At 39.5% G+C, this 15,093-nt stretch overlaps 3 protein-coding genes and 1 non-coding gene across 4 annotated transcripts; 1 reads left to right on the forward strand and 3 right to left on the reverse strand.

Annotated features, from left to right (window-relative positions):
• Positions 1–585: 585 nt before the first annotated feature.
• On the reverse strand, positions 586–667 carry trnal-aag (transfer RNA leucine (anticodon AAG)). Its single transcript has one exon. It is a non-coding gene; the product is annotated as a tRNA-Leu (tRNA).
• Positions 668–1,552: 885 nt separating this feature from the next.
• aurkb (aurora kinase B) lies at positions 1,553–5,363 on the reverse strand. The gene is made up of 9 exons (XM_029512701.1): positions 5,279–5,363; positions 4,444–4,482; positions 4,235–4,316; positions 4,114–4,159; positions 3,832–4,020; positions 3,112–3,250; positions 2,854–3,002; positions 2,539–2,713; positions 1,553–2,098 (listed from the first exon to the last, which is right to left on the reverse strand). The coding sequence occupies exons 1-9, from the start codon at positions 5,282–5,284 to the stop codon at positions 1,925–1,927; spliced, it is 999 nt and encodes a 332-aa protein (XP_029368561.1). The 5' UTR covers positions 5,285–5,363; the 3' UTR covers positions 1,553–1,924.
• A 792-nt stretch (positions 5,364–6,155) lies between these two features.
• LOC115050278 (F-box/LRR-repeat protein 12) lies at positions 6,156–9,082 on the reverse strand. The gene is made up of 3 exons (XM_029513112.1): positions 8,909–9,082; positions 8,695–8,770; positions 6,156–8,121 (listed from the first exon to the last, which is right to left on the reverse strand). Exons 1-3 carry the CDS (start codon positions 9,007–9,009, stop codon positions 7,078–7,080), a joined length of 1,221 nt encoding a protein of 406 aa, XP_029368972.1. The 5' UTR covers positions 9,010–9,082; the 3' UTR covers positions 6,156–7,077.
• A 92-nt stretch (positions 9,083–9,174) lies between these two features.
• cops6 (COP9 signalosome subunit 6) lies at positions 9,175–14,704 on the forward strand. Its single transcript, XM_029513113.1, has 10 exons — positions 9,175–9,377; positions 10,908–11,033; positions 11,163–11,294; positions 11,601–11,689; positions 12,030–12,092; positions 12,203–12,250; positions 12,344–12,458; positions 13,056–13,148; positions 13,390–13,490; positions 14,218–14,704. Exons 1-10 carry the CDS (start codon positions 9,335–9,337, stop codon positions 14,356–14,358), a joined length of 951 nt encoding a protein of 316 aa, XP_029368973.1. The 5' UTR covers positions 9,175–9,334; the 3' UTR covers positions 14,359–14,704.
• The last annotated feature ends 389 nt before the right edge of the window (positions 14,705–15,093 follow it).

Genomic DNA, 15,093 nt, shown 5'->3' on the forward strand with positions numbered 1-15,093 from the left:
TCAGTATAGAGGCTGCGAACAACACAGAGACAGAGACAGGCGGCAGCAGACCCCGGCCCTCAGCACACTTTTGCCTTTGTTTCTAGCTTTTTATTTTATTTTAACACCAATAATTAAAGAATTTACTGTCTTGTGCAAAGATAAATACATTTTGATGCTATATTTGAAAATTCTTACTTCACCGTGTACAGAGGTGTCCATGTCCCTGATGTAGTCATTCTAAATATTTACTAGAGACTAGTAACATACAAAGCACACACATGGTGTCACAGCTTCGTTTGTTCTTGCTTACTCTTGGGATAAACCCAGTGTAACCTAAAGAAATGTCTGCTGAGTATTCAACAATTATGTGAGTGTAAGGGTACTTAAATAAGCAGGTACGTCAGAGATGTCCTATTATTTATTTATGATAGATTAAATAATTTCCCCTTGGGATTAATTAAATAGTTCTGACTCTGATTCTGAAATGACAAAAAGTGTCCTTTTTCTCACTTGAGCCCCTGCCCCCAAAATGTCTGTGCACATCCATGCCCACGATTGCACAAAATACTATGGGAGGGTTTAGAAAAGAAAGGAAAAGATCTCTGGCAGCGGTGGGATTCGAACCCACGCCCCCGAAGAGACTGGAGCCTTAATCCAGCGCCTTAGACCGCTCGGCCACGCTACCGTTGATATGTGTAAGTCACTGATATAATATTTTCATGATTTCATATATCTATATAGTTCAATCAAACTTTTCTGAAACTGTTATACATTTTATCGTGTAATGGAAAGAATCATCAACTTGGTATAACGTTTGATATTCTACCCCCGATAATAAACTGTGCGACACATTTTGCCTTCAGTTATTTATCGGTTCTGGATCCAGCTTGTCAGCTTGACCCAGTCCCAACACACCCTCTACCCCTACATTTTGCGCAGTCCCGTGAAGGTGGTGGTGTCCCAGTTCCCTTTTTCATGTAGGGGTAGGGGTTTTGACTCTGGCCCTACAGATCGAGGGTTTCAGCTGCTGACTTCCCGAAGAAGGGAGTGAAAAATACCCAGAATGCTTTACGTCATTATTTGTATACGGAATCAAACAACAATGGCGACCCCCAGAGAGCGAGAGGAGGTGAAGTCGGAGAAGAAAAACAGACAACAGACGTCGATGGTGTATTCTTCTCCGTGAACCTGTTGGTTTATTTAATCAACCGAAGCATGATGAATGCTAAAAAAAACAAACAAAAAACAAATCGCAACCGCACTCCATGTTGCTGCTGAGACCATGTGATAGTTTGCGTGCCCCAACGTAAACTGCGCTGTGACGTAGAAAGTGGCGTCCAATTTCCGAGGGAAGATTACAAGTCCGACCCGTTGTGGCTTCCTTTCGCGGGTGAAGGGGTAGTGAGTAGGGTTTACCTTTAACGATAAACCGGCTGAATAAATTTTTTGAAAATCATGTCTATAATTAATCCAATCCAATCTAATCCAAAATGAGCATAAAGGTAAAAACAATTGAAAGCTATTTCAATTAAAAAAAAAAAAAAAAAAAAGCACTATAATTGCCTCACTCACACACACGCACATCATTTTAGAAGATTTATTAGAAATTTGAAGGAGAGTGTGAGGAAAAATAAGAAAATGCTTTCCACCCTATCCTTCAAACACATCATATTAAAAATATTTAAGAATATATTCATGTTGAGGCAGTCTAATAATAGTACTTTGGAGTCAACACTATTAAGTAAAGAAAGTAAAAACAGATTCACCTCTAAGATAAACTATACGTAGATAACATAAGTGTGCATGTATAACCATCATAAACTGTGGTGGAATAAAGGCAGTTTGAAATCCATGGCAGTGACACTTAAATATTCCAGCCAAGTGTCTTGTGGAGGACATAGAACTCCCCTGAGGTGGGGAGAAGCAGGCCAACCAGGTGGGCTCAGGACTTGTTACTTGGGTAGGTTGGGGGTAGGAGCCGATGAGAGTTGCTCCTCACCCACGCATGGTCAATGACATTCTGTAGTGAGAGGCGGTCGATCGGGCTGTGGCGAAGCAGCTTGGATATAAGGTCCCGTGCACCATCTGAGATGTTCTTGGGGAATTTCAAATCCACCTGCAAATGGCATTTACAGATTTAATCATGAAACTGATTGCTACATTAAAAACATTAATTTGAACTAACATTTCTCAGGAACATGGTACATATTAGCTGTGAAGATAGAAGGTAGATGAACTTTTAAAAATAACTTATGCATTATGGTCTGGCGTGCTTCAAAGTTCATAGATTGAGCCCTTATCTTATGAAGTATGATTCAAAAATAAATAAATAAAAAATGATAACGCACTCAACTCTGGAAAGTAACAACAAAGGCAGACACCAGAAATTGATCAGATGTCAGCTCAGCTACATTTTTATTTAGAGGCAAAACTGAACGTGAATGAATTTTGGTAGTAATAATACAGCAGGTAAAAGTTGATCCAAGAAAACAGTCAGCAAGATAATAGAGCTAGCGGAACACTTATTCACTCCTACTACCAAAGAAAAACACCAACCTTCATAATTCTTTTGTATGTTTCTGAATGGCTGGCAGTTTCAAAGGGAGGGTTGCCAACCAGGCATTCGTAGCAGAGGACACCAATGCACCACAGGTCAACCTTCTCAGTGTGTGTGTGTCCCTCAATCATCTCTGGAGGGAGGTAGTCCAGTGTTCCACACATGGTGCGACGTCTTGGGAGGGGGAATCAACCAAGAGGTTAGTAGGGAAGATGCAGATAAATAGAAAGCAATTATGGACTTGTGACAGCATACAGTAGTAGAGAGGTGGAACTGATAAAGCACAGTGGTGCACTGACACCATGATTCCTCACCTGAGAGAAGGAGCATGAACAGACCAGCCAAAATCAGCAATTTTCAGTTCTCCACGGTAGCCGAGAAGAAGATTCTCTGGCTTGATGTCACGATGAATCACTTTCTTCTCGTGGCAATACATAAGAGCATCTGATATCTCTTCCATGTACTGCAAATTTAAAGAGGTTAACATTCAATCATAACAGCAGACTGTCAAGGATGCAGTGAAAATGGAAGAATTACTCCTTGACAATAAATAGACTGGAGTCATATCTCACTGTGGCAGTGCGCTGGTCATCAAACCTTCCGCATCTCTGTAGCTCTTTGTACATTTCACCACGTGGGGCGTACTCAAGGACTAGATACACCCTTTTGCGGTCATGGAAGTAATTGTAGAAGCGCAGGATGTTGGGGTGTCTGAGGAGGAAAAAAATAATAATAGATAAATCTTAAAAGAAAAAAAGAGAGGATTTTGTGAGCATAATTTGAAGAAGAGTGTTTACTGCTTTTCTAAAACCAAGTTAAATACTTGAAAACTCAGTGTACTCATAACACAACACCAAAACCCCTTTCTGAGAAAGTGGAGTGAGGAGGAAATGAATGAATATTTTAATCTGGTATTGAATTAATCTATACTAGTAATAGTTACACTAATCAAAACATTTTATTATTAATTATTAGCCAAAATTTTTGTTTCTTCTTTGTGAATTCCAGAATTGAATCATGTTACTAATTTCGTAGGGTATTAGTAGTCATTTCTGTGATAAGCTGCAGTAAAAATGTTTATTAAAATGCCAAGACATATTTATTAATATTGTTCTGTTTTGAAGATCCTTCACAAAATTTGTGAGAAACTGACAAAAGCACACAATATCACATATTGGTGGGATAAAGTCAATTAATGCTTATACATTATTTATACCCCTAAACATCTAAAAATCACGCAAGCTAAACAACAACACACAACAGATGGTAAATGACTTTTTCAGAATACTAACTTGAGATGGGCCTGAATTTCAATCTCTCTCCTGAGTTGATGCTCCACACCCTCCTTTTCCATCTGTGACTTGAACAACACCTTCAATGCCACAATCGCCTGCAACTTCTTTACTCTCGCAAGGTAAACGTTACCAAACTTGCCCTTCCCCAACGGTCGGCCGATGTCAAAGTCATCAATGGAGATTTTCCTGTAGGAAGTAAAAAGGCAGGCAATCATACGAGTAAGAATAGAACATGATAACAATGAGAACCGCAGAGGTACTAAGAGTGCGAACACTTACTTTGAAGTTGAACTGGAGGATGATCCAACAAATTCTCTCCCAGGGCCTAACAATGACATTACAATCACAAAGGTTTTCCCGAGATATAAATTGCATGTGTATATGGGGATGTAGAGGTTACCTGCAATGGCATTTTTGACTGTCTCTGTTCGTGGCTTCACCTGGACTCGCTGTGGGCCTGCTACCATGGTAGGGGTTGTAAACTGACATTCACAAGCAAATGTATTATTTATTAACAATTAAAATGTAAAATGGCCTTTCAAGCAATATTTATTTAGAATATTTTAACACAGCACCACCCCACAAATCTACACAACCATTACTACTTACCGGCCTTTGGAAACCATTGGGCTCATAATTTTCTTTATTCTGAAAAGAAATGAGAATTATTCACAATTATATTTTAGGTTATATTATTGCACAATGTATGTGTACCAAGCAATGTTGAGGAAAGACCCAGGGTGGCACACATTATTGGGGGAAATATTAACACTTCTTTGCCTGTTTACTGGACAAATCCATTATTGCTTCTCGTGACAGTAAAAGGATGACATTTTGATTGAACTTTTTACACTTTGCCCTCTTTAAAGAGGACATTTTGGTCAGTAGGTTGCATTACACTGTAATTTCAGTGCACATTGTCACCATATGTTAATGCAATTGGGTGGTCCGTGAACATTTATGTGTATCTTTAAAATTATTTAAGTAAGGCAACATAACAGTTGACGTGTAATATAAAACATGACTCGTGACCACAGTATTATAATCACATTTTTGGTTGAAGTAACTCATGCAGTTACAGTAAACATGTTTCATTTGCCCTTCGTTTCTGTAGTTAAACAACAGAAGTTGTTCAGTAACGTGAGGCCAAAGTTAAACCCTTTGACAACTGCGGCCCGACTGAAGCGTTGGATTAAGTTCACCGGCTCGGGTTGATTCACTTTTGAAAGCCCCCTCATGTTTATGTTTTGTCGTGTACATACACTTCGCACTGCCCAGACTATGCTATGCTATGCTATGCTATGCTATATGTGTGTTAGCCCATTAAGGTAGCTGACAAAACTAACGTTAGCTACCGAGCTGGAGTCCGCGACCTGCCAGTCAAACTGTTCGCAGTTTTCAGCTGACGTCGGCATGGATCCAGAGGAGAAAAATAACACTTTACCTGCATCTTAATGAAGATGTGAAGTATTAATTTCCGGACCTGTAACGATCAGTGTTAATATTTTCGAACTTCTTCGGCCGCCAACGTTTTCAAAAAACCAAGTTTCACGAAGCCGATTGGTCGGCAGCACGGCGGCCGCGGGCTTCCGATTGGTCAGGACCGCTGGGAAGAGACACAGATGATTGGTTAACGCCGACGTCACTCCGATATCGACACGCCCCCTTTTCCTTTTGTTTTGAACGAGCGTTGAGTGAATGAGTAAATGAATGAGTAAATGAATGAATGAACGAACGTGTTTTTGCTCGGGTGGGGGCAGGGTTAGGGTTACATTTAAGATCAGAGCTCTTCCCACCCCCACCCGCTCATCTTTCTCATTACTATATTCACAAAAAATTATGTTTCTTCAAGACACAATAAAACATTTGAGTATGTAACAAAAAAATCTAGAGGTTATGTGTATGATCGGTCAATAATATGATAATATGATAAGTCAAATAACTTTAGTGAATGAAAGGTCAAACACAGTTTGTGTGTTCAAACATTCAGTCTTCAGTTTTTGAAAAAAAAAAAAAAAATCTTTGCCATGATAGCATTTGCAATAATCCTGTTAAAATCTGAAACATTTGTTTTAAATGAAAAAGTTAATTATTTTCAATGAATTCCAGCCAATTTGACAAATCATGTATTTTTACAGACTTTAAAGACTTTAAATATGTGAACAAACTCAAATGCAATTCGAAACAAATAAAAATGGTTAGATATATAACTTCCCCTTTTAGAATATATGATGCTAAATTGCTGTTGTAAAAACATATGGACAAACCATTATATTTCATAGGTCAATACAAAGATCTTTAATGATGTTTTAGGAGAATGATTCAATCACATTTAAGGAGAAGAATACAAAGACAAACAATGCCTTATTATATATTTGTTCAAAATAGATTTATTCAAAACTGTTTCTCATTTTATTTTTGAAACATCTATATGTTGTTAAATGACAGTTAATGTCAAGGACAAACATCTTCCATGTACTCCATTGGTTACACAACTAAGACAGTCAATCAATTTACAATTAACATTCTTCTTTCATGATTAATGAAAATGACAGGACATGAAATCAACAAAATTACATTGAGTTGAGACTTGATAAAAAAAAAGAATTTAAATATGGTGCACTGTTTTTCTTTAACACCTGCTTGTTTACAGATATTTTTTCTAAATATAAAGAAGGGAGTTAAAACAGGAAACAGATGGATTGACTGCAGTACATTTCAGTTCCCTGCCTTTGTAGTCAACACCTGCTTCAGTTTTTATAATCTAACAGAGGCAGTGCCACAATTTGTGTCACTTTCTGTCACATTGTGACAGACTTTAAAAGACTGTGCTCAAAACTTACTTTTGTTTAACCTTGACTCTTAAATTGAAAGATGACATCTGGCATTTCTTCACTGGCTACTGAATTTGGCAGAAACAATCAAAAACAAGGAAAGGAAGATACAATGGACTATTAATTAAAGTTTACTTACTTAATTCCACTAGTATTACACAGTGTATATTTTGTTAGTGATTTTTTTCAGTATTTTTTGACAGAAAGGTCTTAAAGCCTGATTGTTTAAAAAAAATAATCAGCTGATATTACATGATAATATATTGACAATTTGGCCTTGGTAGTCTTAGAAGGACACAATGATAAAAATTAAAGTCAATAATTATATCATAACATCATACCAAATGACATAAGCCTGTGAGAAAGAGCTACCATTTTGGCCACTTGTATTCAGTGGGAGAGATGTCATCTAGTCTACATTAATTTGAACAGAGCAGTTGGTGAAAACTAGTGTGCAGGATGGCAGCAGGACAGCCAGTGAACGACGCACACTTGGAATAGGATCATTCACATCCATTGCCTTGTTCTCATCATTGCTGCTACCTGCATCTGCAGCTTCCTCACTTTCCTGCTCCTCCTCATCACCAGCTTCCCCTTCCAACACTGGGGGACACTGACGGGGTTGGAAGCTTACATCCAGAAACTCCAGCCGCTGGAGTGCACGGAGCATACGGCAGCTACGAACTATCTGCATCTCACTGAGGGTACAGGCCCATAGGCGCAGACGCTTGAGGTCCTTCAGACGGCTGGCACATAGGAGACCTGGCCCAACCTCTTTACCGCCAAGGCTCAGTTCCTCCAGTCCAAGCCATCCTGCCCCCAACCCCAGGGAGGCCATCTGAGACTGGTAGCCCTGCCGCCCAGTGATTCCTATTTCCAGAAACTTGAGCCTGGAAAGCCCTTCGACACCACAGACGCCATCCTTGGCAGCACAGCTCCTGAGCCCATTAGCTGTTACACGAAAGGTGTCACGCAGTTCCAGTCGACTGAGCCTCTCCCATGAAGTTAAACTCTGCAGGTGCTGGTCCGTGAAAGAAGGTACATTGTTGAGGACTAGCGTCTCAATAGAAATTGTTGATGAAGAGCCAGACTGTTTTCTTTTCTGACCCTGCCCTTGCTGCTGAGCACCTACACTTGATGTAGGCTCTGCTCTTTCTTGGGGAGGTAAAGTAGGCGGTGTCTGGTTGAAAAAGCTGCGAGGTAGCTCACAACCACGAAGCTCCAGCACATGCAGAGATGGAGGAAGTAGCTGGCAACTGGGCAGTCCGCGCAGGTCTGCATGCAACAGACATAGCTTCCCCAGGCGAGGGCACTTAGCAGCCAAGGCTTTGAGCCAAGACTCAGAAAGAAAACTGCCGCCTCGGGCAGAGAGCAGCAAACCACGCAGTCTCAGGCACCGTAGTCCACAACCCAGGTACTGACGGAGCAGGACCCAAAGCATGCGGGATGTCACCTGCCACACAGTCCATTGATGTGTGTGTTTGGGGAGAGGGGGGAGGGGAGAGGGGAGAGGGGAGAGGGGGGAGGGGGAGGGCAAATTAGAGAGTTTCTGTCAATAATTTCAAAAACACGTGATCCATCCAAATGCTTCTATTCCAATAGACACTAATGGCAAGAAGGAGTTAAAGTGTTAAATATTGTACAATAAAAGGAAATGCTGCCTAAAAAGTGCAGTTCAAATTAAAACATTAATTACCGTTTGGTGGATAACAAGGTGACATAATTGCAATGAATGGATCCTTTGATTCTTTTAAGGATTTTTAAGATGCCACCTTTAATACTCTTTGATACTGTTTGATTACACTATGATTCTTGACTTGGTTTTGTTTGCATAGCTTCTTCGCTTTTCCTCTTTACCACCAAAGAAAGCGAGAAAGTTCATGGCACATATGATTTTATGTAAGAAATGTATGTTTGTAATGGTTATTTTACTTGTTATTGTGTGGTTATATTCCTTAAATGGAAGAAGCACCATTAAAAAAATAAATGAAAGGAAAAGGGTAAAGCCACAGTGTAACTAACTTACTCCCTTCCATGTGGTGAGATCGACGTGTCTCCACAGTCTCTGGTCTCTGACAAGGCGTTTCCACCTTTTACAAACCCTAAAAAAAACAATTATAAAAGACAAACTTAAAACTTATCATGTGACTTGAGTCCGAACAAAGGCAAAGCTGGCAGACTTTTGTTTCACAAACGAACAGCCGCTAAGCCATTGTTGAGCAAAGTTACATTCATCTTACCTCCCGGCTCTGACGAGCTCTCGTACGCTCAGAAACGACAACACGTCGATTAAAATGTTCTCGGGAAAGTAGTCCAGATTACAGCTTTTAAATTCTTCCATTTTGTAAACATAACTCTTTACTCCTTCGACACGGACAGATATCCGGATGCACACTGGTTGCGTCCAAGACAGCGATCCCCCGGAAACTGCTGCCCAGTAGCTGTGGGACCTACCGGTGAAATATCGGTTAAATCAGATATGCTCCTTTATGCATTATATTTTAAATCTCGGTTAAGGATAATCACTTATAGAATAAAGACGCAGCTAGATTTACGGCTCAAGTTGTGTGTTTTTTCTCATTTTGAATTACTTAAGTATGGCGACGTTGCGGCCTAACGTTCGTTAGTTCAACACTCCACTGCGACTGCGCGATTAACCGGACAAGATGGCGACCAGCAATGGTGGAGGAATGGAAGTGGACGGGGCAGGCGAGTATTTCTCACTCATGTCACAGTATCTGCCCGATATCAACAATAATATGTGTGTGTGTTATTGCTCACGTTGTGCAATTGTGTCACGAGAAGCCGGCAGAGTTGACGTTGTGGTTTCAAAGGTGGCAGTTAGAGGGCTGTCCGATATAAGCGGGTTAACGTAAAGTAAATCTGCTGTCAACAAATCTATCACTTCAGGGGTTTGATCACTTCTGTCGTCTCACGGAGGGATTTACATCGGCCACACAAACACATATCGATCAGAGCATGCATGGTGCAGATCACCAACAGGCTCTCCACAACAACACCCCAGTCTGTAAACAGGGTTGGTCTTGGACACCCTCCGTCCAGGAGCTGAGCCGAGACATCGGCCCATTTCTTCCGTTCACTGTTTAAAGATCCGCCAGACTCCATGTAGCACACACGGTGTACATCTCTTTGAATAATTACCCGTGTTAGGCGAAATTTTCCACAAAAAGTCACGATTCCCAATTTCAAATATTTAAAACACAAAATTCATTCCCTGTGAAGCGTAGAACCAAGGTAATGAATGATCATTTTAAAAACCTTATCTGATGGGTTTCAGGTTTACACACAATTAACTATAGCATTGTGTAATCTGGAAAGAACAGACAACACAAATACAAATGATGCATGCAGACAAGTAGAAACATAAACGTGGTAGAGAGAGACAAAAGGACAGGTTGAATCTGCTGGAGGATGAAGCTTCATATCCAAAACATCTGGAATGAGGCACTGACCATAACTCAAAGCGTCTGAATGAACAGACAGAGAGGGTGAAGGAAAAGGGGATTTAAATTGAGCACAGAGAAACTTTCCTCTCAGCAGTTAAATGTGAAAACAGTAGTCTAGAGTTATCAATCTTCACAGTGAGGGTGAAACATCAAAATAATGAACAAGAGGCACACTTTTTTGACTGGAGGGGGAGTTTAAGTCTGAGTTTAAATAGATATGGTTATCTGGGATTATACTGCTAATTATTTTAAAGCTACCCTTTTCCACTTGTATGCCAAATAGCAGCAGAATGCACGATGAGGGAAAATAATAATACACTTTTTAAATCATATTAATAGTATTATTGTAATAAGTTATCTGATATTAGTGTTTAACACTTGACTGTTAGTGGCTGCAGGTGGAATCCCGTTGATATAAACGTTAAAAACATCTGACACCAATATATCATTCTATATTTGGCTTTGAACATATTTGAATGACAATATTTTTAGATTACAGTGCCTTCTATTAATCCCAAGTCCCAAAACGACTTCAATATAGGTCAAAATCCAAGGTTAGTGAATTTGCATTGATGTAAAATGAAGAAAAGATGCAAATCTTCTCTTTGGATAAACTGTTTGTTCGGGATTTTTCTGATTAAATGACTCAATGACAATACAATAATGAAGCGTTAACTTTTTCCAGATACTTCTGAATAATGTCAACTCAAGCTTTATTGTATTTACTTCACAATCAAAGCCCACTGTTGCTTTTGTCTTTGTGTGATTGTAGCCAGCCCCAGTGTTATGGCGTCAGGGGTCACCGGGAGTGTGTCTGTGGCCTTACACCCTCTGGTTATCCTCAACATATCAGACCACTGGATACGCATCCGCTCACAGGAGGGACGACCGATGCAGGGTATGTATGAGAATACTTCTGTTGCTTTAAGATTGGCACCTAGCTGATGTTGTATCACTGTGTAACTGAGTCAAATGAAGCAGTGAATTCTAACGGATGCTGTTCTTTTTTGTTTTCTGGCTTGCTCAGTGATTGGAGCCTTGATCGGGAAGCAGGAGGGTAGAAATATTGAGGTCATGAACTCCTTTGAGCTGCTCTCTCATACCATAGATGAACGGGTGCATATTGATAAGGAGTATTACTACACTAAGGAGGAACAATGTAAGTGGTGTGTATGTGTCAATGTCAAGGGTCCACTTTTGTTTAGTGTGTTTATATTCTTATATGACAAGTTTTTAAGAAATGCTGTGAAACGATCACGAGGTGGCAAACTGTAATGAATAAAATGTGTCTTAAAAGTGTCTTAAGTCAAGATTTGGGTATGTTAATCATTGTCACCCATCAAACCCTTTTTAAAAGAAACATCCAAGTCAGCAAAATGTTGCAGTTATTGATAAATAAGCATTTGTGAAAGGTGGTTACTGTGGTTGCTATAGGTTTAATGTAATACTTCATCTTATTTCTCAGTCAAACAGGTTTTCAAAGACATGGAGTTCTTGGGTTGGTACACCACAGGCGGACCCCCAGACCAGTCAGATATACACATTCATAAGCAGGTGGGCAAAAATAAGGATGCAATACATACAATACATCTGAAGGAAGCAGTAAGTGTGCATCTTTACCATGTCTTTGATATTTGCCAACTCAGTCAGTGGCAAGTGGTGTCCGTCCATTCAGTGGCTTTAGTATTGCAGAGACAGGCATATTTTTCTCATGATTCATTTTCATCCAATACATTGGTTGTGTTTATTGAATTCCAACAAAATGTCAACTCATAGAGTGTCAACATTATAAACTTGGAAACACTTCTGTGGATAGTAAAAGAAAAATGATCTTCAACTCATTTGAGAGATTGTTTAAACCTTCTTTTACTGTCATTCCTCCCTCCTTCCTCAGGTGTGTGAGATCATTGAGAGCCCTCTCTTCCTTAAGCTCAATCCAATGACCAAACATACAGACGTGAGTTCCTTAAACTTTTTTTTTTTAATGTATCATTTCAAGAATAAGACAGTGATGTGGTTTTGTATATGATATAATGGCTCTTAACGATGCGTCTTTTCTTCTCTTAGCTTCCTGTTAGTGTTTATGAATCTGTGATTGACATCATCAATGGCGAGGTACTTTATCAGTATCACCTACATCTTGTGTGATGTGCAGTGACCTACTTTCCCTTAAAGAGTAGTTTTATCTGATTTTTACTTTTTTGCCAGGCTACCATGTTGTTTGCTGAGCTGACATACACTCTGGCCACAGAGGAAGCGGAGAGAATCGGTGTTGACCACGTAGCTCGAATGACAGCCACTGGCACAGGAGAAAACTCTACAGGTTTGTAAACTAAATTGTCACTACAGCTGCTTTAAAGGTCAAACACGAATTTCAAAGTCCGGGCAGTTGTAAACCATTTTTACTTGTTCTTAAAGTAGCTTTAACAAAGACTAATATCCATAAAAAACAACTCTTTTTTATGGCTATTATTTCACATATGATAAAATCTAGAAAAAATTTGTTATTAATATATTGTACTGTTGGACTTGTCAATAGAATATGAAAAGGCTTTGCATTCAAATGAAGGACAAAAAAATGCAGATTTGGTCAAGCAGCAGCAATACATTAGTCCAGGCTCTGGGCTGTAGTATGATCCTTCAGTTACATAAGCTGCTGCACTCAAAGGACTTATTTCCACAACTGTGAATTAATTTCTTTCTGGAGGAACAGTTTGGGTGATTCTGGCCTTTCAGATTCTTCAGTATAGGTTATTTTAGTTCTGTGTCTAATGAAGATATTATGTAGACCTAGTGCCGGTCTCAACTTTAATTCAGCAGAGAGCTGAATCTTGTATCACCTGATATCCAACCCACCCTTGAAATGCACCTGGAACAGTTTGTTGAAGTGTTTAATGGTAATACTTTGTGTTTCTGTCAGTTGCTGAACATCTTATAGCCCAGCATAGTGCGATAAAGATGCTCCACAGCCGGGTGAAGATCATTCTAGAGTACGTCAAAGCCGTGGAAGCAGGTGAGAGGACTGACGGGGCAAAGAATGTGAAAATAAATCTGGAAAACAGCTGTTTTTAAATTAGATGTTTCCTTTCCTTGGTTTAAGGCAATGAAAGGAGGCCCCTTGAACAGTACTCCATAATTACAAGCGCCTGTTTGATAGCATCTTGACAGCATCACCATACCTTGTTGTTTTAGTGTGTTATACTTAACAACTCTTCTCATTTTGTTTTTCTCTCTGATGTTTCCACGTACTCTAGGAGAGGTGCCATTTAACCATGAGATCCTTCGAGAAGCCAATGCTCTGTGCCACAGACTGCCGGTCCTCAGCACCACAAAGTTCAAAACTGACTTCTATGATGTAAGCAACCAACGTTGTATCACATTTCATCAAATGAAAAGTCTTATTCTAGGCTGTTCCTACAAACAACGGCTAAAACCAACAATACACAAGTCTAATATCCTCTCAATATGCAGCAAATCAAGAATACTACAGATGATTTGGTTGGCATATTCACTCCATAAACTAAGTTGCCTCTAAGATCAGCTTATTAAAATGTGATGGTAGCACAGAGGATAACAGAGGATAACAACGTGATTCTTACGCAGTCTTTTTTTGCTGGAAAGTGTTTAGGGTTTGAAAAACCAGATACCTTAGCTTATATATATATAATATTTTTTTTTAGGAGGGGCCCAGTAATTTACAAAAAGGTGTATGTTTTTGGGATTATTTATAGATGTGGATGAATACATATTTGATACTCTGTCAATATTTACAGTGGGGGGAAAGTGTATCTGGGATTGACTCAAAATGAACTACAACAGGGTGAAGTGAATGTTTTCTTGAGTTGAGGTTTTATTAAAAAGGAATAAACTGAGGGTTTAGATATACAGAGAATTTTTAGAAGAATTTGTTGACAACAAGAACAATATAGAATATTGAAACGAATTCTTCTCCACAATCTTACCTTGTGTTAGTCAGCTAGTCATAGAAATGTGATTGTATTATGTTCACTGTTTGGAGTGATTCTCTGCATTGCACTGCCAGTTAAATGCTGTCTGTCACTATGGCTCTGGTTTCCCTGCAGCAATGTAACGATGTGGGCCTCATGGCCTATTTAGGCACCATCACCAAGACCTGCAACAGTATGAACCAGTTCATCAACAAGTTCAACGTCCTGTACGACAGACAGGGCATCGGCCGGAGGATGAGAGGACTCTTCTTCTGAGCTGGCAGCCCGCCGAGGCAGAGAGACAAACAAGCACTGCTGTTCTTTTTTTTTTTTCTCTGTTTTGTCTTTGGGTTTTTTGTTCGTTTGTGTTTTGGTTAGTGAAAACAAATTCTTCAACCAACAGTAGCTTTTCTAAACAGTTTAAAATTTTCAAATACATGTGTATCTAAAAGCACTTCGTAACACCTATCAGTAAAAAGATGTATACAAAATTACTCAAGACTCCCTCGGATTGCACATAAAAGAATCCACTGTTGTACATGGACATATTATTTCACCCTGTTTGTTTTATTGTTTCATGTTGCTGTATGTTATAAATGATCTGCTGATTTTTTTCATCGGACTTTTGACTCTTTCTTTTCACATTTAAACAATTCTAATCTCCAACACCTGTTTGTGCATCTCTTTAGTGTCACAACAGTAACTAAACAGAGCACACAGCTCATAAAAATGTCAGACCTGCATGTTTAAATGAGCCTATGAAAGTCAGAGGGGCTTTGACTGCAGGTTTATTATCAGGCATGTTTGCAGTTAGGTGTTTTGTTTTTTTTTTTTAAGTTGTGGCCCTGCTGTTCGATTGCCTTCGGAGGTTTTGGAAAGATGGCCATACGCAGCAGGGGAAGGTATGGCTGCTGAGTTGGAGGTCTAGGAGTTAGCATTTATATGAACAAAATATAATCACACCCCAGCCCATAAATTGGTTTTACTAGTCTGCTCTTGTGTGCCATGGGG

The sequence above is a fragment of the Echeneis naucrates genome, chromosome 10 (genome assembly GCF_900963305.1).
Source record: "Echeneis naucrates chromosome 10, fEcheNa1.1, whole genome shotgun sequence".
NCBI lineage: Eukaryota > Metazoa > Chordata > Actinopteri > Carangiformes > Echeneidae > Echeneis > Echeneis naucrates.